Here is a 27,496-nt window from a genome sequence, read left to right on the forward strand (position 1 = left end):
TTAAAGACTGGTCTAACACTAGTTCAGTGTTGGTTTTAGGCTTTTAAACTAGTTCAAGTATGGTTATAGCCTCTGTATGAAGTATTTACAACATTCTGTTTTCGACTGGTTCTGAACTGGATTTCAGGTTCCTGACGGGTCTTGGTCAAGCTCTGATGGTTTCAACAGCAGATAATTTGGTGGATAGACTATAACCCTTTCCTAAACTGTGTAGTTTGGAGCAGCTTTTTATTTAAAAACTACCTGTGTGATGAATCAACTCCAGTTTTTCTGTGTTTGTTGACTTTATATCCTGTTGACCCTCAGGAGTCATTTGAACACACAGAGTCCTCCATGTTCCTGTATTCGACATTTCATTCCCAAGCTGCTGTGAGTTTTTCTGCGTCCATGTAACCATGGCAACGCTCCGAGAGGATTTTTTCTTTTTTTTTTTTTTGAATGAAGGAGCGATGTGTCCTTTTAAAGACTTCCTTCCTCCACGGGAGGAGAAGGGAGCTGAAGGGAGCTGAAGGGAGGAGAGGGGAGAGGGAGGCGAACACTTGGATGTGAGTGGGTGTCAACAGTCCGTCACTCAGACCTGAAATCAGCCTGTCGCCACGGGTTACCACCTGTTATTATTATGGTCTGTCAGGGGCGAGCGAGAGGGGGCCCACGCTGTAAAAGATGACAGTCTGACAGATGTAAAAACTCCTGTACAAAGTCTCCGGAGAGCTTTTATTTATAGTTATAATTTTAATGTTACATCATCCAGTGAAAGGCTTATGAAACCTGCTTTTTCACTGTTTCTGAAAGAAACCTGAAGGGACATTTCCACCAAAAAAAAAGAAAAAAAAAGGACAACCAAGAGAGGTCGAGCTGTTCTGCCATATACCAGCGATGCACGGATACCGATAACAGTATGAAGTACTCGTGAAAAATCTCCGACACAACAAGGCGAGTATTACTTGATACCATGCGTCAGCAACATCGCCCGCAGGTACGCAAGAGAAGAAGAGCGACGTCAGCTGTTTGGAGATTCTTTAAATATGAATGAGACAGGTAAACGTAAGACAGACAGGAAATTATACTCTGCCAAAACATCGAGGGGGCAAAAGCTAGTTGATCCAACAGCAGCAGCTTTATAAGGAGACATGTTCGGACCAGCAGAGTTCACTCCATGTTCAGGAGGATTTCACCCCGAGCCGTCCTACATGCTACATGCTAGAGAGTTCCGGGGCTCACAGATCAGCGATAAAGTGTGACAGAGTTTAATAGTTTAGTGACTCGACTGCAATGAACTCAAATTCCTGCATCTCAACATTGCTGCTGTCATATTTACTGTGACCACCAGGGGGCAGTCTCTGCTTTTGTTTTCCGTAACTTCATTAACTAAAAATATTGAAACTTTCTGATTCTCTGTATTATATTTACCTATTTACGTTGCTGCTGTCATCAAGGAAGCCAATTATTTTATTATTATTCTACTGTTATGCACTTAAACTCCTTTTTCTCAACGTTTCTGATGCAAGACTGATGTGAGCGGCTGTTTGCCTTGTCATTTTCCAGCATTTATCATTATAATTTTTAAAAATCTTCATTTATTGATTTTTGACACAAAAAACTTAAGGCTTTTTGTTTTAGTAGGATTATTTTGTATGACATAAAACATAATGATGCAGGCTTTTTAATGATCTTTCATGTTTATAGTTTTTTTTCAAATAATTTTTTTAAACCTTTTATTATTTCAAGTTGTAATAAATAAGGCATTTACAATGATATAATTAAAATTATTCCAATTTGTCACATGTGATTGAAGAAGCATTCATTTTAAACAATCTTCCTCCTCCATCAACAATGTGTCAGTTCAAACAGAGTTAAGGAGTGTAGTACTTCAGTGGGCGGGGCTAGATGTCAGTACTTCCTGGTTCCTGAGCCAATCAGATGTGAATTCCCGAGGTTGTCAAACAGCATTCTGTATTTTCTGTCTGCAATACTGGCGCGATGCCCCTGAACAGTCTAAACTCGATAGGGAGGAGTGAGTACGTTATGTGACATAATGTTACTTATTGCACCTTTAATGCCTTTTCTCTTTTTAAATCACATTATAATTCCATTATTATTTATTGTTATATTAATATTAGCATGCTATTCAATCTATCTACTGTAAAGAACACTTTGCAGGCTGCTCCAGAAAACATAATTTAAAGTAATAACATCCCTTTATTTCAATAAAATGTCATAAACTAAACCAAAAAGTTTTTTTTTTTTTTTTTAATTATGAATCGCCAGAACGTCTGCAGGTTTTAAGGTTTTACTTGAGACACTTTTTAGGTTTGATTCTCATTTTCCTGTCGTTCTGTTCCAAGTTTTAAAATAACCTGTTGTTGCCGTGCAGCTCAGAAGCGTCACTTCTTTACTCTTTGCAGTGTGCAGCTATTTCCAGATGCTAATGGATGGGTTGCCGCGCCGACCGGCCAAACAAATGTGCCGAGCGGCTCGTTGCCGTGGCGACGGCAACACCGGCAACTTCTCCGGCTCTTCGGCAGCGGCGTGCCGACCCGCCGCGGCGATTCCATCCGTCCCTCTAATTCTGCATTCCTCCTCCTCCTGCTCTCGTCTCATCATCTTCACCCCTCCGTCCTCCTCTCCATCCCTCCATCCATCCCTCCTCCTCGGCTCTTTCTTTACTTCTGTTTCCGCCTTCATTTTCATACTCTTCATGCACTTTCCCTCCCACTTGGCTGGAGTCGCTCTAAAAATAAAGACCTCTCAGACGCTGATTGATTGGAGGCTCTCAGGACTCCCGCGGTGGGCGACGGAGAGCAGAACGAGAGGCAGAGCGAGAGGAGGAAGGCGAGGAAGAGGAGGAGAAGTGGAGCCGCGGCCACCGTAATGGTCTTTTTGTTCATGTTGTGTTTAATAACAGCCGATGGAGGGAGGGAGGCGAAAGGAAGGAGATGGAACACTCCTGGAGGACGAATTCAGGAGAATAACGACACCGGAGGAGGAAAGTGAGAGAGGAAGAAAAGGCCCGGCAACAGGGAAGACACAGAAAGAAAATCGGAAATACTCTGAAAGACTCAGAAATCTCAAAAGAGAAACTGAGAAATACTCTGAAAACTGTGAGAAATACTCTGAAATACTTGGAAATCCTCCAAAATACTGAAAAAAAGATGGAAAACAGAAATATTTTCATCTTCGTAGTCTTTATTTAAAAAAACTCAAATACTTAAAAAAATCCCAAAAAATCATAAATACTTTGAATTACTCAGAAAGTTTCAGAAATACTCATGTTTTACTTGGATTCAGTGAAGCTGCAGTTTTAAGATATAAACCTCCAAACAGACGCAAACTGATCGGTGCCGATGGAAACAGTCTAACTTCTGTCTGTGATGAACGGAGGAACCGGGTTCCAGTTCCTGTTTCTGCGGAGCTTCTGAGGACTCTGTTGCTTTGCCGACTCTCCCTGCTGCTCAGCGAACACAGTGTCAGCTCGTTTCACTCCTGTTCACCTCAGAAAAGTTAAACTAACTCTGGAGATTCAGAGGACATCAAACGCGCCCGTTAGTATTTGCACATTAACATGCACAAAACAATAAAGACAGTAGTGGTACGTACACCGTGCACTGTTAATAATTCTTACAATATCTGTATTGAGTAAAACTACTGAATCTTATATTGTGTGACTGTTAAAGTCTCATTATTAGTTGACATGAAAAGTTCGACGAACAGTTGAAAGGATCTTCAACTCTATAAAGATTATGTAAAGAAAAGCAGAAGAAATTAAAAAGTTGGTGAATGTTCTGATCGGCGCTGCATCTTCAGCGTCTGTTAAAAGCTTTTTTTTTTAATTAAATCTTCACCCTGATGGTGAAACATCCACACAGAGATTTAATGTCTCTATTGTTTGACTTCTTTCCTCTGTTTAAACAGGTTTTTACCTGCCTACACACCGAGGAGCTGTTTAATGATTAGAGAGGGAATTAATGACTGAGGAGGAAGAAAGGAGAGGAAACAAACAGGAGGGAGGAGGAGGAGAGGTTTCTGGTGAATGCGTTATGTATATGAGGTTTAAGGAGACAGTTGGTCTTTATGGGTTCGATTCTGACAGGGAGTCACAAAGTAAAGAACAAAGAGAGGTCTTCTGTGGTGATCTTTACACATCTGAGAGGACAGAAGGTCCATCGGTCTCCTGAGGACGTATCAGGGTCTCAAAACACAACACAGCTGGCACCACAACTGGAGGGGTCTCAACCTGAAGGAGAACTTCAGCGACATGAAGCCAAATGGAGGACTGATGGAAAAGAAAGGAGTCCACACACACACACACACACACACACACACACCAATCAGCCGAAAAACCAGATAACAACAACAATTATCACTAATAAACACACACAAATAAATTACAAATGATCCAACCAACCAACCAAGCAATTGACCATTTAATAAATAAAGCAATCAAGCAAGTAAACAATTAATCAACCACCCAACCACACAGCTGACCAATAAACCAACCAACCAACCAACCAACGTACCAATCAAGTAACCAAACACATACACAAGCAATTAATCAGCCAATCAATCAATCAATCACACAAACAGTTAATCAGTCAACCAAGCAACCTATCAACCAGACACATACACAATTAATCAACCAACCAACCAACAAACTAACCAACCAACCAACCAACCAACAAACTAACCAACCGACCAATCAGTCACACAAACAGTTAACCAGTCAACCAAGCAACCTACCAACCAAATACAAACACAATTAATGAGCCAGCCAGCTAACCAACCAACAACCACACACAAATAATTAACCAACTAGAGGTGTGTGATATGAGCAATAAAAAAAAAAAAAAAAAATCACATTTTTTTTTTTTTTAATTCAATAACGACAATCTCACGATATCCTTCCCTCAATATAATTTCTGTAAACATATGCATTCAAGAGTGTCACAGTTAAATGATGGGGAAAAACACTCAGGTTCTCTCTCCTCTGAGACAAATTGTGGAGCAGAAACGTGTACAGTAAATACATGACACACGGTCAGTTCTTGAAACAGTAAACCCTCTAATGGAGGACATCCAAAATAAAAGGGGTTGTGTCCTCTGGAGACAGGCTTCCCCTCTTTTGTCTTCCATTTTTGAAATGAGGACAAAATAGAGGACATGTTGAAAAAAAAAAAAGAGTTGGAGCTCATTGCTGAAATGGTCAAAAACTACCAGTGGAGACATGCAAAAAGCTGTTCAGTAATTATAGGAGGAGTTCAATTGCTGTAGTTGCTAATGCAGGTTTTTCTATTATCTGTTACCGAGAAGGCTGTGAATAATATTGGACACACCACTTTTAATGGATAAAACATGAGAATTTTTTTTTTTTTCATGATAGTGTTTCTTGTACATCATCTTATTAATTTTTGGAAGAAGCCTGTGTCATTTCTGGTCAAAAAAGCATCCTGGTTGAATAAAAGAAACTCGAAGCCTAAGTTTTTCAGGAATATTAACAGCTTCGGGTAGAAGTGTGTCTGCATCCACGGACATCATGAAAACGACTCAAAATGATGCACGTAGTTCATATGCCAGGCCTTTAGGTGGTGCTGTAACTCTGCTACAGAAATACAGCAAAATGAAGAAGAAGACAGAGCTGAGCTTTACATTCCGCTTGCACTGTGTAAACAAACCAAACAGCCACAACACAAGAAGATGTTGCCTTATGAAATCAAATCAGGAGCTTCTGCAGGACACTGTGAAGACAGACTTAAAAAACTGTCCCACTTTGACCGCATTTTGGCCATTTTCCTGTCCGCTTGGACTGGAAATTGTCAGAAAAAGTAGTCCGGAGCGATCCTGGCCATATGAATAAGTGACATTTCAGGACTTGTCCGGGATCGTCCTGTACTAAAATTCCCTGGTCCTGCCTGTTTGCAGTGGTCCAGGATCACCAGGAGGGATTCACAGCTCAATGACCAGAAGCAATGCACATCAATCAGCTGACTGCCGGTAGCAGCTAAGCTAATATACTAACAATGGACTGACGTGCGTAGCTAGGCTAATATGCTAACAACGGGCTGATGTGACTGTAAATACTCGATAATGTAAAATTGCACATCGTCAAAACAACATTTACAATAATGTCAGACAATATCTACAGTTTTGAAAACACCTTTACAACCAACCAAAAATTCACCAACTAAAACACTTACGCAATTAACCAACCAATCAATCAACCAACCACCCAACCCCATACACAAACAATTAACCAACCAACCAACCAACCAACAACATACACAATCAATGAGCTAGCCAACCAACCGACCACCCATGACAGCCTCTCCACTCACCACTTGCAGCAGAGCCAGGTATCCGGCACCCACGTTGTCGAAGTTGACCTTGACCTTGGTCCAGTAGAAGAGCGAAGTGTCGTTGAGTGCCACACACTCACTCTTGTTGTTGATGAAGCTCGCATCATATATGTGACCCGTGCGGTTGATGCATCGGCCAAACTTCCCCGCAAACAGGTTGACGCCCATGATGCTGAAGATCAACCAGAAGATGAGACAGACCAGGAGAACGTTCATGATGGAGGGGATGGCCCCGATCAGAGCGTTCACCACTACCTGGAGGGGGTGGATGAAGAGGAGGAGGAGATCATTATTAGACACACACACACACACACACACACACACACACACACACACACACACACACGCACACACACACACACACACACACACACACACACACACACACACACACACACACACTCAATCTTTTTTCAGAACACATCCATTAAAAAACATAAAACCTTTAAAGACCCCGCCCCTTTTCTGAGTCCTCCAAAACTAAAATACAAAAAAAACCCCAAAGAAAACTTTTACTTCTTAGTGGCATCAAGGTAAACACTTGAATTATTTGACGTATCCCTGCTATCTCCACTGAATCTTTGTGACTGTTAGTGAGAGTTAAACTCTGTGCTGCTCTCTCAGGCCCTGTTTCCACAACAACCTTTTCACGTTAAAATACAGAAACTTTTATCACATTTTGAGGATCTGTTGACACAACAATCGTGCTCGCAGCCACTGAAAATGCAACTTTTCTGAAATGCTGCTACTGCTCGAGCACATCATGAAAGAAGTAGAGTAAAATGATGTTGTGCATGTGTGAGCTGATGGACAAAAACAACAATGGCGACATCCAGAATGTTACGACTCCTGATCCATGTTCTCATGTACATGAGTGTGTGCTTTTATTACAGAAACAAACAACAGTGCCCACTAGTGGCACAACAGGCTGACTACGCTATTATTTCTACCGTTTCCGTGGAAACAGGCATCATTTTTAAAATGTTACAGTGCAAATGTGAAACTTTTCTGAAGTGAAAATGTCAAAGTGAATTGTTTTCAACTAGAAGCGTCGTCGTGGAAACGGGGTCTAAGATAATACTGACACATAATACTGAGTCCACCAAACTAAAGCCAGCCAATCAGAGCGCAGGACACACTGAGGAGAGATACTGTGGAGGCGAGAGGACGAGGAGGAGACACTGTGAGAGGAAACTACAGGTTCATAGAAAACACTGATCCACCGAGGTGAAGCTGGAAGTTGTGTGTTTTTCTGTCGGGGCTCACGGGGGCTCTCGGCTCTCTTAAACTGTCGTCTTACCCTCATGCCTTCAAATCTGGACAGAGCTCTGAGGGGTCGCAGCGCTCGCAGGGTTCGCAGGGACTTTATGGCTGCAAAGTCTGAGTAACCCAACGTGTTGGCCACCAGACTGACGAGAGACACCTGGAGGAGGAAGAGGAGGAGGAAGAGGAGGAAGAGGAGGAGGAGGAAGAGGAAGAGGAGGAGGAGGAAGAGGAGAAGAGGAGGAGGCGGAGGAGGAGGAGGAGGAAGAAGAGAAGAAGGAGGAGGAGGAGAAGGAAGAAGAAGAGGAGGAGGAGGAGGAGGAAGAGGAGGAGGAGGAGGAGGAAGAAGAAGAGGAGGAGGAGGAGGAGGGATAGGAGGAGGAGGAAAAGGAGGGGGAAGAGGAGGAAGAGGAGGAGGAGCAGGGAGAGGAAGAGCAGGAGGAGGATGAGGAAGAGGAGGAGTAGAAAAAAAGGGAAGAAAAGGAAGAGGAGGAAGAAGAAAAGGAGGAGGAAGAGGAAGATGAGGAGGAGGAAGAGCAAGAAGAGGAGGAGGAGGAAGAAGAGGAGGAGGAGCAGGGAGAGGAAGAGCAGGAGGAGAAAGATTAGCAAGAGGAGGAGAAAGAGGAGGCGGGAGAGCAGGAGGAGGAGGAGGAGGAAGAGTAGGAGGAGGAGCAGGAGGATGAAAAGGATGAAGAGAAGGATGAGGAGAGAAAGAGCACGGTTAACTTCTATTCTAGTGACGGAGTGAAGAAGAGGAGGCGCTCAGCTTCCACCTGTGAGAGTGAAATGAATGTTATTAAAGAGCTGCACAGAGGAGCAGCGAGTCGGAGCATCTTCATCATCTTCATCTTCATCAGCCCCACAGGAAACTCCTGAAGGAGGGAAGGGTTGATTTACTGTGTGTGTGTGTGTGTGTGTGTGTGTGTGTGTGTGTGCGTGAGAGCAGCACTGGGTTTTCCCTCCGTAAAATAACAAAAGACGTTTTGATGAAGGCCTTTATTCTTCGTCTCACTTTGACCTTTCAACTCAGAAATCCCACGGCCTCTCAGAGTCCCCGAACGCCTCGCTGTGTCAGCGTCCCACCCTGACGCGGGACGCGGCCCGGAGACGCCCGTGAGCTTCTTACCCTGATACCAGCGAAGCGGGACGCGGCCCGGAGGGGCCGCAGAGCCCTGAACGTCCTCAGGACTCGAACCGTGGTCCTCTGGTCCACAGAGACGGAGCTCGCCAGCAGACCCAGCACTGAGACCTGCAGGAGGTGGTGTGTGTGTGTGTGTGTGTGTGTGTGTGTGTGTGTGTGTGTGTGTGTGTGTGTGCACATTAGCAGAACACAACCCACTAAAAACAAACACATGACCAACACAACACAGTACCAAAAAACAACAATAAAAGCTGCATGAAAATATAATTAAAAGGTTGATATGATAGTTAAACAAATTAAAAATAAAACATTTAAGCCTGAAATGCTTTCATTCATACATTGATACAATCGATTCCATTTATACAGGATTTTTTGAGTTTAAATTTGTGGATTCACATTTTTCTTTGAATACCATATTAAAATGTACTATTAATCTAAAGCTGGATGAATAAATATTCAAAATGTATTTTGGTATAAATATATTAATAATAATATTAAGGAAGCAATTTACTATGTAACTAAATGACTGAATGTAATAATATAATAGTAATGAATCATTCTAATTTAAAAACATTATATATTGTTTGTCTGTATATTATTAGTTAATCTCACAGTATCCAAACTGGAATTTTTTTTAAACTTACTGATTGAGTAAATGTATTAAAACAGTAAGAAACAAGTAACCAAATATAAATCTCTAGAATTATTGGTGCTTTGAAGTGAAACTCCTGTAAAACTGTTCATGTCCTCATGTGGTGATACAGTTAATCAGCTTGTGTGGATCTCACTTCATATCTGCGCACACACACACACACACACACACACACACACACACACACACACACACACACACAGAGTCATTTATGCAGAGGACTGGGTGGAAAACACCCAGAGAGTCTGAATGTCTGACTGGATGCTCGCATTCGTATCGTGTGCATCATAAGCAGTGTGTCATGTTTCCCAGAGGACAGATGAGCGTGTGTGTGTGCATGTGTGTGTGTGTGTGTGTGTGTGTGTGTGTGTGTGGGCTGATCGCCTGGCCCGGGGCTGTTTGAACTTCTCTGTCTGAGCAGTATTCAGACCGTGGAGACAGAGACGTCCTCCATGTAAACACGCTTCCTGTCGATGTCTTGACTTGCTCTCTCTTGTCCCGCTCTGCTTCGTGAATATTTAACCACAGGGTTTTCAACATTTGATTTCAAAATGCAGCAAACTGTTAAATTAACTAAAATTATCATTTTCTTTTTAAATTCCATGCAAGTTTATATCAGACTTAATTACGACTAATTCATAATTGACCCTTTCTGGGCCAGTTTTGATCACATAACACGAACAGCCGTTTTAGAAAACTCTATAATTGAATCATTATTAGTGTCACTGGCTGGGGTGGCATAATTTTAAGTGGGAAGATTGATTTTGGTGCATTATTACTGTCACATTAAAAATTTGGTGACTGATTTTATTTGAAAACAACTGCAGCTCCCTGCAGAGAAATTACAGGCAGACTAATGGTTGTCACTTCAATTAAAAATGGTTACGATAGAAATCTCTGGTTTAAATCTTGTTGTTCAAGGACTTGAAATGAGAAAGAGAGAATGAGCGGTGAGAAAAGCTGATAACGTGAAAATCAAACACGGGATCAGAATCAGGACGACAATGCTTCACTCTTTCCTGTGTTTTTTTAATAAAAACAGGAAGTGAACACACACGCCAGCAATGACGCAAACAGCAACTTACGTCCACGATGAGGAAGTCGAGCCAGCACCAGTAGTTGGTGAAGTACTTCTTGAAGCCGTAAGCAAGCCACTTCAGCAGCATCTCCAGGATGAACACGTAGGTGAAGATCTTATCGGCAAACTCCAGCACCACCTTCACCACCGGCTTCTGCTCGATGTAGATGTCCTCAAAGGCCTGACGGGGGCAGCAGAGAGGCTTGTAAGACAGAATTTTCAAATAATGTTTTCATTTGGAAATGAAGCTTTTTCTGTTCAGGATAGCTTGTTTCTGAATTCATAAAAATACATGTTATTTAGTTTCTTCTAAACACCTTATACTTGTCATAGTGTGAAATCTGAGGGATCAGAGTGCAGTGGAACAGAGTGAAAGGGAATCGAACCAGCGCTCCGGAGCTGAGCAGGATCATGAAGATGATGAAGGTCTCGAACCAGCTGTGCTCCACGATCTGATAGCAGGTCTTCCTCATCCTCCACCATATCTGCCCCGGGCCGGCCGTCGTGTCGATGTCGCAGCACTGAAACCTCGTGGTGCAGACTGTGGATGACACACACACACACACACACACACACACACACACACACACACACACACACACACACACACACACACACAAAGTAAACAACACCGCTGAAACACTCGTCTGTATCTCTGAATGTGAGCTGCTGCTGATAGTTTCACAGACTGCTGTCCTTCACAATAACAGTGCTTTGCTTGAGGGCACGCTGGTGTCAACACACACACACACACACACACACACACACACACACACACACACAAACACAAAGAGTTGTTTTCCTGAGTCGGTTTTGTTGGTTAACACAGATAACCTGCAGTAAAAAGTGTTCTCTCTTTAACTTTGAATGACCCCCGTGTGTGTGTGTGTGTGTGTGTGTGTGTGTGTGAATACATATTATGTCACATTGATGGGACTAATGGGGGCAGTGGTCAGACTGTGGTTGAATTGGAATTAAAGTTGAAAGGAGCAGTGTGTGGACTTCATGCAGTACCCATACGGTGGATCAGGGGGCAGCAGTGAGTCGATGTTGCTGTTCTGACGACACAGCCTGCAGCTAGCATGCTAATGTTAATACAGTAAGACACACACTGTCGACATGAATGTAGGACATCATGTTATGACTGAGATTACATGATAAGTAAAACCACTGTCCTCAAAATGTGTGTGTGTGTGTGTGTGTGTGTGTGTGTGTGTGTGTGTGTGTTCTTGCTTCACTAACTTTTTCAGGTTCACAACTCATCAGCTTGTAATATATTCAGGGTCCAGTTACATTGTGGGGAAGAAACAAACACAACTTCACATAGTTTGTTGTAGTTATAAAAATGGAGCCTGACTACAGAAAAATGCAGTGTTCCGATATCTGCAGAAACAAAACTGAACGGTTAATAATCACTTTACCAGCACAACATCATGCATGTTAGCATCGATAAAGGGATGACTGTTTACCAAATTATGTTTGTGAACTTCAGCTTCATGAACGCACAACGTAACAGTCATCACACAACTATTTCCTGCTTGTAGTTTGTTGACAATTTCAGGGTTGAGTTTTGCAATAGAAGCAAGCAGGCGGGGTATCGCTGATGTAGGGTGGGTGGTTGGCTGGAAGTAAAATGACTTTTTTTCCCCAGCATGCCCTATTTCGTGTAATGTTTTCCCTGTGTTCAGAGTTAATCGTGACGTGAATCAGTGAAGTAAGAGAGAGCCAGCAGCTCTGCGTTGATTTTCTCAGGTATTCACTTGATGTTCTTCTCTGAGCTTGAAGGAGGTTTCGCTGATTTAATTGGGTATAAGTGGGGGTAAATGGACCAGCAGGGGGCGCTCTATCCCCCCCTGCAAATAACACGCTGCTGCAAATGAACCCCAATCAATGCGGCCTCGTTTGGAATGTAAACTGGTAACTGTGTGACCCATATTTTGTGGGAGTCGCAGCACACCCCCCCCCCCCCCCCCCCCTTCTCCAGATGTAATCCCAGGGCAGAGTAACTGACGAGAGTATCCGGATACCCGGGCTTCCTGTAACAGACTCCACAGATCATGAAGCTGCTCTTCACTCGGCTGATTGCAGCCTCTCTAATCACAGCTCTGATTACCCCGGCTGCCATGGCGACTAATAGTGTCTCCCCCCCCCCCCCCCCCCCCCCCCCCCAACCGCTCTGATATGTCAGCGAGGTAATCCAATCAAAACAGGCGAGCGGTAATACGACACTCAATCAGCCCACTCGGCTGAGTTATTACAGTCATGCCGGTGTGTGAGGAAACCCCCCTCTGATGGGGCTGTAAACCCCTATTGAACGTTGGTCTTTAAACGCCTCGTTACGCCCCCTGCTGGGCAGACAGGCGGCGCCGGGGGGAGGCGTCCGCCCGCGCCATCGACCCGCTATCGAGCGCCGCTCGGGAAACGCGGCCTAAACGCCCCCACCCAACCCCCACCAGGTGATTACATCCATGTAGACTGAAAACACACACACACACACACACACACACACACACACGCAACTAAATAAATAACTACAGTTCTGGTGAAAGTCTCACTGACGTTACTTCGTCTCTTTCCACTTCCTCGTGCCGCAGCCTGAACATTTAAAGTACAAGAGGACAGGGTGGAGCTGCACGGTGGTGATCTGAGGTTCTCCATCATCGTGTGTGTGTGTGTGTGTGTGTGTGTATCCTGCAGGAGTCCCACCTGAGAGCTCCGGCCTGCAGGGCGCAGTGCAGTGGTCCGCTCCGACCCACCACGACCCACCGAGGCAGAAACCGCGGCACGGCATCACAACATTAACCAATGAGCTGGCATTTAGACGACTAATGGAGCAGCTAATGCTAACGTTGGCACGGGGTGTGTGTGTGTGTGTGCATGGGTGTGTGTCTGTGTGTACATGAGACCTGAATCACTGCATGTTTATGGATTTATATGCTTTTATGGGAGCTAATAGAGCTCATACGTTGATTTTCCTGCATTCATATTTGCTAATGATGAACTATACCTGTAGGGCACACAGACACACAGACACACACAAACACATACACACACGCGTGTGTGTGTGTGTTTTTGTGTGGAGATAACAGTAAAATAATGGGGAATGGCCTTCAGCCTCTCTGTGGCGTCCCAGCTGTGAGTCTCACGCTCTGCCTCTATTTACATGGCCGCTCCGCCGCACGCCGGGGCTGCTGGATACAATTTTACCTCAGAAAATATTTGTTTGTAAGGTTAAACTAAAATCTGACATAGAAAATAAGAACACTTTCAAACTAAATGCTGCATTTGTTTTGGAGTGTGTGCTTGTCGTGCTTCTTATTGGTTCTATATACAGTAAATTAAATTCTATTCAGTTGAAATGAATTGAACCCACAGAGTTGATATGGATCTAAAGAAGCACCTGAAATGAGCCTACACATGAAGAGATGAACAGGTCGCTCAATTTTGAGAAAAAGTTCAATATCTGACAATAACTTCACCTGAATTGAGATTTTATTAAGGAAGCACTGATACTGCCAACTGAAACTCTTATGCATGTACCATGCAGTAATCTCATGCATTTTCATTTGGGGGTGACTAAATTTACCACTTTGATCAATTTCAAAGTAAAAATGATAATTATCAATGATTTCCCAAATCCGCCGTGCCTGTCCCTTTAAGAGCCAGGTGCACTAGGATCTTGACACACTGCTAGCAGCTTATATTTTTCCATTAAAACTCTAATCTGGGTATGAGGACGCTATGAAGCCCGTCTGTGTAACGCTTTTTTGGAACGTGCACCCCCTCCCCGAGCTGCGATCTGATTGGCCGCTCTCGACATTATTCTCCGCTCACGCCGAAATAAAGCCGCCTTTGTTCCGTCCCATCAGGTGGAAATAGGAGCCACAGAAAGCGGAGCGCTGACCTTCATCCATCTGAGGAGTTTCTTTCTCCGCTGGCTCGTTAGCGCCTCTCGCTGAGGTTTTTTTTTTTCGCCGGCTCCTCCAGAACGACGACCTTTCTTCTGCGCGGTGAATAATTAGCGGTGGGGGAGCGTCGCCATTCAGGCCGACACCGGCACTCTGTCTTAGTGACAGCCGGAGGGAGCGGCGGGGAGGCACGCTGCTGTTTGTGCTTTGTAATCACAGCGTGGAGGAACACACACACACACGCACACATACATAAAGACACATAGAAACACGATCTGTCACTGCTGAATCCGCAGCTCTATAAACTCCCCACGTGGCCCACAGGAAAAGTTTCTTCCTACGACTGGAGGAATTTTTAACAACTCAGATTAATTTACGGGCGAAATTCTCAACGGTGATTTGAGATCTGTCGGAGTTCGCCATTAGCCGCGATGAGTTGCAATGAGTTTCAACCAGCTGTGATGAGCTATGAACAGCTGCTGTTAGCCGCAATAAGCTGTGATTAGCTACAGTCAGAAGTGTTTGGCTGCGATCAGCCAGGACGAGCGACAATCGGCTGCGATAAGACATGATCAGCGACGATCAGTCAGGATGAGCTAGCATCAGCCACGATCAGCCGTGATGACCTACGATCAATCACGATGAGCCATGATCAGTCACAATGACCTACGATCAGTCACGATGAGTGACGATCAGCCATGATCAGCCACGATAAGCTACGATCAGTCACGATGAGCTACGATCAGCCACAATGAGCTACGATCAGCCACAATGAGCTATGATCAGCCACAATGAGCTACGATCAGTCACAATGACCTACGATCAGTCGCAATGAGTGACGATCAGCCATGATCAGCCATGATAAACTACGATCAGTCACGATGAGCTATGATCAGCCATGATCAGCCACACTGAGCTACAATCAGTCACGATGAGCTATGGTCAGCCATGATCAGCTATGTTAAGCAACAGTCACGATGAGCTATGATGAGCAATGATCAGTCATGATCAGCGACGATCAGCCACGCTGAGCTATGATCAGCCATGATCAGCTACGTTAAGCTACAATTAGTCATGATGAGCTATGATCAGCCATGATCAGTCACAACGAGCTACGATCGGCCACAGTGAGCGATGATCAGCTACGATGACCTATGATCAGCCAGGACGAGCTACAAAAAGCCACAGTGAGCGACGATCAGCCACGACGAGCTGGAATCAGTCACAATGAGCTACCAGTCGTGATCAACCGCAATAAACTGCTGAACACAGCGTCTGGAGGACGCCAAAAACTGAGCTCAAATAGATAAAGTATCTTAGGAACACCTAAATATGGCAAACACGCACGCACACACACACTCGCGCGCACACACACAGTCAGTGTCTGCCTGCTGCTGTTTGTCATTTTTCTGGCCTACTTCTGCAGCATCTGGCCTGCTCAAAGGAACAACACACACACACACACACACACACACACACACACACACACACGCGCGCGCACATGCGTGCTGAGTCGGCACTCTGGTGCCGGCCCGGTGTGAGGGGATGGCGAGCTGAGTCAGCCGGCGTCTCGCCGGAGGTTAAAATCTGGTATGTGTCCCCAGAAATCTATCAACAGTGGCGAGTTGAAAGGTCAAAGGTCAAAGTCATGGTTTTCATTGGCGCTGCAGGAAAGTCGAACTTCATTATAAACATCAAACGTCCTCGGACACTCACTGAGTACATTAGAGAAATCCACTTAACGCAATAAAAACTCTCACTTATTGACTTTTAGATTGTTTTAAACCACATCAAATCTAAAAGTAAATGGATTACTGCGGTAAGATGAGGGAGAAACTAAATTATAGCTCAGACTAAGATAAGATACACTTCACTGATTCCTCAGAAGGGAAAAGCTCGAATATATGAATAATCAAAGCTTGTGTAAAATCATTATCTGTATTATATGTACATAAAAATGTTTAACAGTTTACTTTAACAGTTTTTTTTTTTTTACATATTTTGTGTTGTATTTATTTAACAGCAATATATATGCTTGTATTGTGTTCTGTCTTTGCTGTATTCTGCATTTTCACTGTGTTTTGTGTTGTTTGTGTACTATGTATTCTATTACATTGCATTTTCATTTGATGTTTCTACTGTATTCTCTGTATACTATTCTATTTCTAATAGATTCTGTCTTTGGTGTATTCTGTATACTTTTGTATTCTGTTTTCCTGGTATTTTATATATTTCCATTCTGTTTGTGCTGTATACTGTTTATTGATTCTATGTATTTCAATTGTATTCTGTATTTTAATTCTTTGAGTTTCTATTATACACCAATCTACATTTTTTTCATGGTGACTCTTCTACCGCTGGTTTCCTGTTTCTTTTCCAGTTTCTTCCTCTGATTTCTTGTTTTTATCCTGTTTCCTCTTCCTCTGGTTTCGTAATGGACTCTATGCACAACTTCACCACTTCCTGAACTTCAGGAGGCTCCTTGTTTCCTGTCTTTCATGATAGGACGAGCTGATTAATCCAGGTGTCCCTGACCTCTGCAACCACAACAGTAATGGTCAGACACACCTGCATTAATCAGCTCGTCCTGTCATGAAAGACAGGAAACAAGGAGCCTCCTGAAGTTCAGGAAGTGGTTGAGTTGTGCATAGAGTCCATTCATTCACGTTTCCTTGTCATCTAGTCTCCTGTTTCCTTCAATGTGTGGTTTCCCATTTTCTTCCTGCTTCCTTCCTGTCTCTTCTTCCTCCAGTTTTCTTTTTTTTTTTATTTAATTCCTGATTATTTCCCATTTTCTCCTGTGGTATCCTGTTTCCTTCCCATTTCCTCCTCATCTAGATTCTTGCTTCCTTCCTTTACCGGTTTGTAGTTTCCTTTCTGCTTCCTTCCCATTTCCTCCTCCTGTTTTCACTTTCTTTATTTTCTGGCTTCCTGCCTCCTTCCTGTTTCCTCCTCATCTAGTTTTTGTTTCCTTTCTTTGCTGGTTTCCCTTTTCCTCCTTGTTCCTTTCTTATTCTTCTTATTCTTGTTTCCTGCTTCCTTCCCATTTCCTCCTGTTTCCTTCCTTTGCTGGTTTCTTGTTTTTTTTCCTCAGTCCTTCTGGTTTCTTCTTCCTCTGGTTTCCCATTTCCTTCATGGTTTCCTCCTCTTCCTCTGGTTTTCTGTTCCTCTCCCGTTTCTTTCTCCTCTGGTTTCCCACTTCCTTCATGGCTTCCTCCTCTTCCTCTGGTTTTCTGTTCCTTTCCCGTTTCCTCCTTCTCTTGTTTCCTGTTTCCTTGACTGCCTGTTTCTCCCTCCTCCAGTTTCCTGTTTTCTTCCCAGTTTTCTCTTCCTCTGGTTTCCTGTCTGTGCGTCCAGCCGTTGATAAACCTCTCCTGTGGTGAAGGACTCTGCTGAATCAGTGAGAAGTGGCGGCGGCGTGTTGGGACACTCATGATGGAGGCATCAATCTTCTAAATGAATCAAAGCTAATCCAACATCTGCTGTTTGGCAGCCGCCTCCGCCCCGAGCTCCTCTGGTGGGAGGAAACAGGTCCCAGCCCCAGCTTCAGGCGCAGCTCCACAAAACGGGAAACCAGTCAGGCTCGAGTTTTACCTTTTATAATGACTGTGTACACTTTTAACCTGTGTCCCGAATCTCAACACAACTGAATTTCTGCTCATTCTTTCAGAGACTGAGTTCAGCACTGGTTCAAAAACCTCCTATTAAGTCAACTGACACTGCGAATAGCAGCTAATCTTAGCACGTGCACCCTTTATTGGGCTGTTAGGCAAATATTTTGGACATAGGGAGATAAAGTGGGGTGAAGGTGGTAGGGTGGTGGGTATTGGTGGGTTTCAGCCTCATCTAAAAACGAATTTGATATTTTTTGTCAATTTGAATTTTTTACGACTGTAGACAATAAAGGTGTCTGCCTAGTCTCAAATGTGCACAAAACTTACTTTTTCAATAGCCTTCAAAATGCTACTTTAAGTCAGTTAATTTTACTAAAGGCTGGTAAACTCAGCGTGTTAAACCTTCATTGTGCTCTTATTCAAGTATGTGGACATGCAGATTTGATGTGTACAATAGAATAACACCTAACAATATGTATAAAACATTTGGTTGAATTCGGCTCACTAAAAATCCCAATAAAGTTGGACAAACAGCTGAATTTAAGGCCCTGTTGATACTAAAGTGATATCAAGTGAAATCGTATAATTTTTGCATTCTTGTTTCAGAAAAGTTTCATGTAAACTTGAGTCTGAAAGCAGTCAAACACCACCTTCGACGGCGTTCCAGAGAACTTGGAAACAAAGCATTATTCCATATCAGGCGTTAATTCCTCTTCATCAGTGATGATGTTTCCGATGAAGGGAAAAGAACGCCGTTGAAAGATGTCAAAGGTGCGTTTCGGAAAAAAAAAAAAAGAGAAAAAACTTGCTTGAAAAGAAGAAAAAGAAGCAAACTTTGGTTGTGTATTGGGTGTGTTCTCAGAGCTGCTTCCAGTGAGATGAGGGGATGTTTTTTTATCTGGCAGTGTTACTGAAGAGAGGAACTCGTGAAAATGTGTCTTTTTTTGCATTAATTGCTGTTCCGCGCAGCACTAACGGAGCGTGTAATCGTCCCCGAGCGCCGGTACAGGACGTTCCCCCGGCTGCTCGCCGGGTGTCAGCTGACTGATGTGGAGGCTGCAGGTGTGTGTGTGTGGAGGGTGGGGTGGGGTGGGGGCTGGCTTCAGGACTGCTCAGAGGCTTTTCCAGCTGGCTGACCTGATTCCTCCTCCTGACCTCACGTTACCTCGCAGAGCATCGACCTGCGACAGGTGAGCGGAGTCACTGAGGGACCTGAGTCAGGGAGGAAGCTCACCTGGTGGAGGGGACACCACCATTAATCTACCGGTGAAAGTTCTGGGCCAGAAAGGAAGAGGAGTGGAGTGCAGGTGGGTTGATGGGTGGAGGTGGGCTGGAGGTAGTTAGAGGAGGGTTAATGTGGGATGGAGGGAGACTTCAGGTGGGTTGATGGGTGGAGGTGGGCTGGAGGTAGATAGAGGAGGGTTAATGTGGGATGGAGGGAGACTTCAGGAGTGTTGATGGGTGGAGGTGGGTTGAAGGGAAGACGGAAGGTGTTGGTGTCGGAGTGGAATTGGAAATGAGGATCAGAGAAGAGGTGGGCTGGAGGTATATTGGTGGGTGGAGGTGGGCTGGAAGTAGTTGGAAGTGTTGTTGAGGTTGGTAAATGTAGACTGATGGGTGGAGGTGAGTTGAAGGAAGACTGGAGGAGGAGTGGAATTAGGCTGGGGATGGGTGGAGCCAGGGAAGAGGTGGGTCGGAGGTAGCTGGAGGTGGGTGGATGTGTGTTGGAGGTGGTTTAGTGTGTGTGTGCCTGTTAATTGTGATTCCTTGTTTAAAAATGTGTACAATACAAAATAATTAGTGGTGAAGTATAATTTACTTAACTATTAATCGATCACATGAACAAAGGCTGATTAATAAGACAAAACCTGTAGATTAATTCAAATGAGTGTGATACTGAAATAATTCAAATGAGTCTGAAACGTTCTGTTTTTCTTCTTGGATAATTTTAAAGTTTCATGAGATTTAAAGCTTGTGTCCGGAGTTTCCGTTCGTTTCCAACATATGTATCATTTTTCAACAGAGCTTAAATGTGTCAGTCTGGTTCGATACTACAATATAATATTACCATAAAGCAATATAAAAATTTATTTATGAGCCCCGCCTTCGTCTCATAGACCCCCATGTTATCCGAAAAAGCGCCGGTCAGCTTCAGCCAATAGATTTCAAGCTTCCGCCTTGTCGCGCTGTCAATCAAAGTGTGCACACAGCCAGAGAGCACGGCCGCTCGCCCAGGCAGAGGTGAGTTAGCAACGCAGCAGCCGCCCCGCTTACCTCGGATATATCCACTGTCTGCTGAACATCCACCGTAAACAGCTAAACATGGAGGATGCTGTAGGACTCGGAGGCTCTCATTTTCACCCGACGGATAATAGCGTGCACAATTAAAGGGGCGTGGCTTGGTCGCTCATGAAAGCAGAGGGAGGGGGAACCTGAGACGTTGGATTAATAAAACCTCTCTCTTTCAAAACTCCGGACACGAGCTTTAAGTTAACCAAATTTTCTATATATTTCAAATAGCTTGACTTTGGTGCTTGTATCACAGTTTGAAACACATTTTCATTGATCTGTTTGCACTGTGACACTTCTCAATCGCTTATGTTAAAATTTCACAGCTGCATATCGTGGAAATTTAAACATAGGAAAGGAATTTCTTACTTGGTCAAATTTAAAAAAAAAAAAGAAACTTCCTCCAACTGTATTGCTGACTGAACAGATACCGTGACACCTCAGAAATCTTTTCCTTCCCAGTAATAATTATAATATTGGTTTTATCTTGTGTGAACTTCAGGTAAAAAAAACAGTCATCGTGTGGATGCACAGCAGCATGTCGTCGGCGTAGAGGCAGAAATAAATGTGTAGTAAGCAGCAGAGAAACATGTGGGCGTGAGATTGGTGGATGTTAACCCGGTAATACCCCACCAGTGTTTCCCCTCTGTGTCCCCCCTCCTCCCCCCGGGCCAGAAGACGAATCTGTGCTGTTCCAGGAGGAAAGTGGCTGAGTCAGGAAGGAGACGAGCTGTTTGTTTTCCCCCTGAATCATAAATCTCGGCGTGAAAGTTTTGGGGCAAGTGGGTTGCTCGACGAGCGGCAGACAGCTGCACAGCATCAACAGATACGGGTGGAAGAATTAGCATAAAATATAGAAGCGGCATCTGTAATTTCACTTTTATATAACCTCAGGATCAGCAGGAGAACACTAAAGGAAGCGGAGAGATGGATTGTGGAGGATGAAGTCAAAGTCTGTTTTTTTATTTTCAGACAGACTCAAAAATATCCCGCAGAATTAAGGAGTCCCAAATACTAAATAATACCACAAATTATTTTCTCAAGTGTTAGGAAAAAGCACAAACCTGAGTTTAAAATCAAACTGAAACCAAAGTGTATAAAAGGCTGCATTAGGGAGTAGTTGGTTCCTGGTGGCCGGAAATGACGACGGGTCGACAGCTGTGGCGTTCAAATGTTCAGTGGGAGCGTGTGGGCTGGCGGATCCCCCTCCTTTAAGTTACCTTAAATCCTTTCACCGACGAGTCTGTACCTCTACCTTTCCTGCCTCACCTTACGGACGTGCGTGTTGTGGTTGATGCCGCAGATCGACAGTAAATGACAAAAGTGAGGAGCATTCATCCGCAGTGTGCATTTGTCCCTATCAGCTGTGATCCGTGTGTTCTTTCCGTGCCGTGCTGGCCTCCCTCATTTGGTAGAACTGTTATCTGTCCATTCCTGCATCTGCTAAGGTGTTCACGTGTAGATGCTGAGTGCTTTAATGCATGTTTATTCCTTAAAGTTAGGGTAGACGATGTTGTCCAAAAGCACTTTTTGTCATACTGAGTGAAATGCTCCTCGCCCCCTGGGAGAAGTCAATACATTATGTGGACAGAAAAAGGTGCGGAAAAAATCTGACAACTGTAGTGGCCAAAGGACAGTAAAAACTCCGACCAATCGCAAGGCGCGGACCGCTCTTAAGAAACCAATCAAATCCCTTCGCCGTTCTACCAGCCCCCTGCGCGTACATTTCAATGTCATGCACTGGCCCTGGTTCAGAGCGCGCGCACGTTGCCAAGGTGCTCTCGGCGCTCGCGGCTCACGTGAAAAATAGAACGAAGCGGAGCGGGCGCGCTGCGTTCCCATGCGCGTTGTGTGCGGGCAGTCAGAAAGGTTAATAACATTGGAGGCGATCACAAACTCCGTGCGCGTGGTGCTTCCGCGCGCTCGGGCACAACGCTTTCGCATCCAGTGCTTTCGCTCCCAAAGGGAGCTCCTCCAATGGGGTGGGAGCTGGGCGGAGCCTTGGGGAGGTGCTATATTCATGCTACATGCTAGTTTTCCAAGATTGCCGACGCTAGCTTTAATTGATAAACTGATTGTCGGAGTTTGCGCCGGTGGGAGCGCTTGGTTTGTTCACCTACACCGCAAGTGGGAGGTGGCGTTAGTTCACTTCTGCACTGGCGGGAGATCTCGTTTTCCACACCCGCACATTCCAGGCGGGAGGTGGTTATTTACCTATATGTCGGTATTGCATGTCATTCATCTGTGTTACTTCGACCTCATGTATATAATTCACATCTATGTTTGGTTATTCTTCATTCCATGAGGTATTCTTTATTAGTGCCCTTTGCATGACCGATGTGAATGATTTATGTTAATGTAAAGGTGAAAATACAGAGACTGAAGTTGATGTGTTTGTTATTATTTATTTCAGAAACTGATCTGTGGAAACGTGCATCACAATAAACGCAGCTGAAGAGCCAAACCTCCTCCTCCCTCCTGTGTTCTTACCGACACTCATCTTGAATGCTGGATCAACCTAAAGAACTGCGCCTTACACCCTTATCTCACCTACACAAACTTTAAGATAGAAAAATTCAAAATGAACAAAGCAACAAAGGGGAAAGCTGATTTATTCTAGAAAAAAAGGAAAAAAATATAGTCTGAAAGCCCTTAAAAACAAGCAGCAAAACGAAAAAACAGGTTGTTAATAAGTATAAAACCAGTGAAAAATTGAATATAACACCTCAAAAATACAGAATATAAAACTATAGGCCTAACATTTGTCCAACCCTTGTTCAAGCTCCAATTGTCCAATTTCACAGACGACAACTACAAGAAGACAGGAAGCACTGGTTTAAAGGTCTGAAACAGGTGAGAAATGAGCGGAAAAAAAACAGCTAAACTGGTCTTACCTTTCATATTTGAAAAAGAGCAAAAAATAACAATAAATCCTTCAAAATCTACAAGAAGTTTAAAACATGTATAAAACTTTCCAGGACCGTGAATAAACTCGTAGAACATAAATCTACAATTACATCAAAATTTGGCTGAATTATGTCAAAAATCACAATCCTCATCTCACGAAACTGATGTAAAATTCAAAATCAAAATCAGACCAAACAAGTCAAAAACTCCAAAATGTTCTAAAAGCCAGTCTAGAAATCTGTCAGAAGTCTTAAACTAAATGAAGAGATTAGAGAGTCTGTTTATTTCTTTTATCCTACTCTTGTTGGTTTGAAGACTTTTAGCATCCAGCTGGAGGAAGAAGTTAGCCAGATCATCTTTCTTAGACAAAAAAATACATCTTAAAGCAACACTAAGGAACTTTCAGTTTTCGTTGATTTTGGCGGCGCCAGTGGACAAAAGTGGTAGTGTTTTGCCTGACCGAATACTACAGTTCCCATGAGGACTAGCGCGTGGCGTCGTAAATTGCTGCTCCCGGTGGCATGCTGTCGGACTGAACTCGCCTACATTTGTTTCCAGGGGCTGTGTGAAGGATGGATAGCGACGAGGTAATGAATCTAAATGAATCTAATGGTGGCTAAACAATGTTATATCAAGATGTGACGCATGCCGTAAAGCAGTTCGCACATTTGGAGCTTTTTAGTGTGCAGGATTCCTACCACCCTCCTCACAGCTGCTTAGTCCAAGTGAAAGCAATACTGACGCCCTCAGCCCGTGACAGAGGGGTCATTCAACTAGTTGTAAGTTGAAGTATCATCACAAAAGATATTAAAATGTTTTATTAAGGTTGAAAAGTTCCTTAGTGTAGGTTTAAAAAAAAAATGTATATTTATTTTGTTAGTCCTGGAATTCAATGAAAAGCTATAAAAGTATCATTATGAAAGATAAATATCAATCAGATAACCGTTACAAAGGAGCATTAGCTCGATTAGAAATAGTACAGCTGTTAGCATTTATGCTAAATGAGGATTTGAAGGACGAGATAATCACTGCTTTGGTTTTCTTGATGTAAAACAGTGAGTTGAGTTCTGAACCCTCTGAGCCGTCAGTATCAGACATGCTAAGCTAACCGCTAACCGTACGGTTTGGACTCACCGTCTGGGAAGCAGTTGTCCGGGTCCATGGCCTCTTCGGCCATCTCCGAGTACTCGTCCTCCTCCTCGCCAGGCTTCCTCAGGTCCACCGTGCTGCCCTCTGACAGGCTGATATCGTCTTTCTGCTGTGAGAAACAAGATAAATTGACCGGTCAGGATCTTTCAGAACAGTTCTGTATTTTCATTATGTTTTGAAAACGATGTCCATTTACATGGAAAGAGCACAAATGCCGCCACTGACATAGCCAGCTTGTCAGGACATGGGTGAGCTCTGAACAATATATTGTACAGTAAACGTTTTTAGAAAAGTTGAGTTTTTTTCCAGTTTCCATGGAGACCATTTTCAAAAATATAGTATTTTCAGTGACTCCGAGCACCATTGTTATGTAAACGGGCAGTCACAGTGCTATAAAGGCTTTCAGTTTCATTTAAAAATGTCAGAAAGGGGAAAAAGAAAAGAAAAATATCAAAAAATATACAAAAGGAAAAAGGTAAAACACAGAAAATATGAAAATAACATAAAAGAAATAGGGGAAACAAAGGAAAGAAGAAAAAACAAAGAAAACGAAAAGAAAGAAAAGCAAAAAAGAGGAAAACCAACAAATTAAAAGAAAAAGGAAAGAAAAAGGCAGAACAGTAAAGCAAAAATGTGGAAAGAAAGAAAGGTAAAATTAAAAAAAGGAACGTAAAAAGAAAAAGAAAAAAGAACACAAAAGACACAAAATAGATCTTAATAGAACCTTTGATACTTCATTAATGCACCATTTTATTTTGTATACATTTTTTAATGTTTTTTTTCTTTATTTCAGATAATTACAATGTTTTGTGGCTAAACGATGAAAATGTCTCTTTGATCAGAACAGTTTCAGACCTCTGAACTAGATTAACTTCTCTCCTGTGTTGTGTTCACTGCCGCCTCGTCCTCCCATAAATATGCTCAAGAGCATTTCATTGCTGTGCTTTTTGAAGCAGACGTTCTTTTTAAGTCACGAGTAAACAGGTTTGAATCCCCGTGGCGGTGGCTAAGCATGGAAACCGTCCAGGTGAGGTGACCTCTGAAAACAGGAGTGGAGTTACAGGAGTGGAAACGGGTCAACGGGAGCGGAAAGTGTCGCTCTATGCAGATGATACCTTCCTGCAAGCTCCATCCTATACATCAATCTGACGCAGATACAACACCTCATACCTGAAGAAGTTGTGATATTAGAGCAGTTCTGGCTGTAATTTGCTTGGTTCGTGTGATCTTGAGGTTGGTTTTTATTTATTTTTTTGGTCCAGTGGACGCTGAATGAGTCAGATTAAAAGTTATGTAATTGGCAGGAATCCTGGCCCGAACAACAGAGGAGCGTCGTCTTCCAAAAACTTCCCTCCCGCCGCCAGGAAATCTGCCGTCTGTTCGCTTTCGCGCCCAGATCCGGAGCAAACTAAAAGGCGAGGAAATCCCCCTCCTCTCCCCACCGTGCGTGCACCCCCCTTCATCTCAGCTGACTTCAAAAGTCCTCGTTTGCTGAGCATCATGGGAGTTTTCAAAGGGACGAGGGAGATGGAGGGATAGGAAGCAGGTTTTCTGCTGAGGACTGAGGACGGACATTTGGCCAGTTTTGTTCGGCGTCTGGACAAAGACACAGCAGGGGGGTGTGTGTGTGTGTGTGTGTGTGTGTGTGTGTGTGTGTGTGTGTGTGTGTGTGTGTGTGTGTGTGTGTGTGTGTGTGCGGACAGGTGAACACACTACCTGAGTCAACAGCTAACTCATGAATACATTCAGAGTCTGGGAACACAGAGCAGCCACCGTGACGAATGCCAGCCTTGGATGGACACACACACACACACACACACACACACACACACACACACACACACACACACACATACACGCAAGCACACACACAGACAGCAGACACACACACACACACACACACACACACACACACTCACAAACGGAAAAGGTGAATCCAAAAGGACATGAATACACACCTAATCTCTGACACACACGTGAGGTTGGACGAAAGCACACACACACACACACACACACACACACACACACACACACACACACACACACAAACACACACACACACACACACACACACACACACACACACACACACTGCAGCCTTGGGCCAAAACCTCCTGACAGTTGACAACCATAATGAGGCGTTTAAATGTATTTCTATTCATAAGCCGTTTCTATTGTAGAGTCAGAGTCAAGCTGGAGGCAGTGAAACACACTCAGGACCAGGCACGTGTAATCTGATTACTCTCAGATAAGTACAAAGAGAGACTTTAAAAATTAAAAAGAGTATTTGTCTGTGGGAGAAGAAAACAGAGCGGTCTGGAATAGTAGAATATTCCGCTGTCTGTGGTTAATCCACTGTCTGTAATAACAGTGAGATACTCCACGGTCTGTGGTCAGTTCACTTTCTTTAATAACAGTGGGATAATCCAATTTCTGTGACTGGTTCACTGTCTGTAATAATACTGGGTGAGTCCACTGTCTGTGGCTGATTCACTGTTATCACTGGAATGTTCCACTGTCAAGTGTTAGTTCACTGCCTTTAAAACAGTGAGACAGTCCATTGTGGTGGTTAGTTCACTGTCACAGAGCGTGATGCCTTTAGGTGTCAGTCTCAGATACGTTAGACAGACTTTTCATCCGTCCGTCACCGTCTGTGCTGTTTGTCTTTGCTTGGCAGGCGATGCAGCGTGCCGGGCGCTAACGAGGACGACATATTTCCTCACGTTTTGTGCCAACGGACGCAGAAATGAGATAAATTTCACCTGAGAGAAGAAACAGGGACGGAGGAGAAGACGAGTGAGACGGATGGAGGCGGGACAGCAGACGCTTCAACTCAGGGAGATGAGCAACATCAGTGGAGCAGATAATGTGCTGGATTTATGAAAAGAGCTACTCCTGCAGCACAGAGTCACACGTGCGCGCACACACACACACACACACACACACACACACACACACACACACACACACACACACACACACACACAGTTTTTGGGGGTGAGTTATTTTGGGCGTTCAGGTTTGATTTCCTGCGTCTTTGGTGACATGTTGCAGAGTTCAGATGAACAGAAGATGTGGTTCTCGCGTTACATAAAGACGTCTGTTTTGAGATTGTTTCGGAGCCGAGGTCGACTCCATCGTGTCC

General features: G+C 43.8%; 1 protein-coding gene across 1 annotated transcript in view; it reads right to left on the minus strand.

The window, feature by feature from the left end:
• Positions 1-27,496, minus strand: part of LOC115393909 (sodium channel protein type 4 subunit alpha-like) — a 153,780-nt gene that overhangs the window by 10,614 nt on the left and 115,670 nt on the right. The window contains exons 23-27 of the mRNA XM_030099011.1: positions 24,337-24,460; positions 10,871-11,025; positions 10,492-10,665; positions 7,651-7,773; positions 6,330-6,605 (exon numbers count right to left, since the gene is read on the minus strand). Of these exons, the coding sequence (XP_029954871.1) occupies positions 6,330-6,605; positions 7,651-7,773; positions 10,492-10,665; positions 10,871-11,025; positions 24,337-24,460 (852 nt within the window). The remainder of the gene's footprint in view (positions 1-6,329; positions 6,606-7,650; positions 7,774-10,491; positions 10,666-10,870; positions 11,026-24,336; positions 24,461-27,496) is intronic.

This window comes from Salarias fasciatus, chromosome 9 (assembly GCF_902148845.1).
Source record: "Salarias fasciatus chromosome 9, fSalaFa1.1, whole genome shotgun sequence".
NCBI lineage: Eukaryota > Metazoa > Chordata > Actinopteri > Blenniiformes > Blenniidae > Salarias > Salarias fasciatus.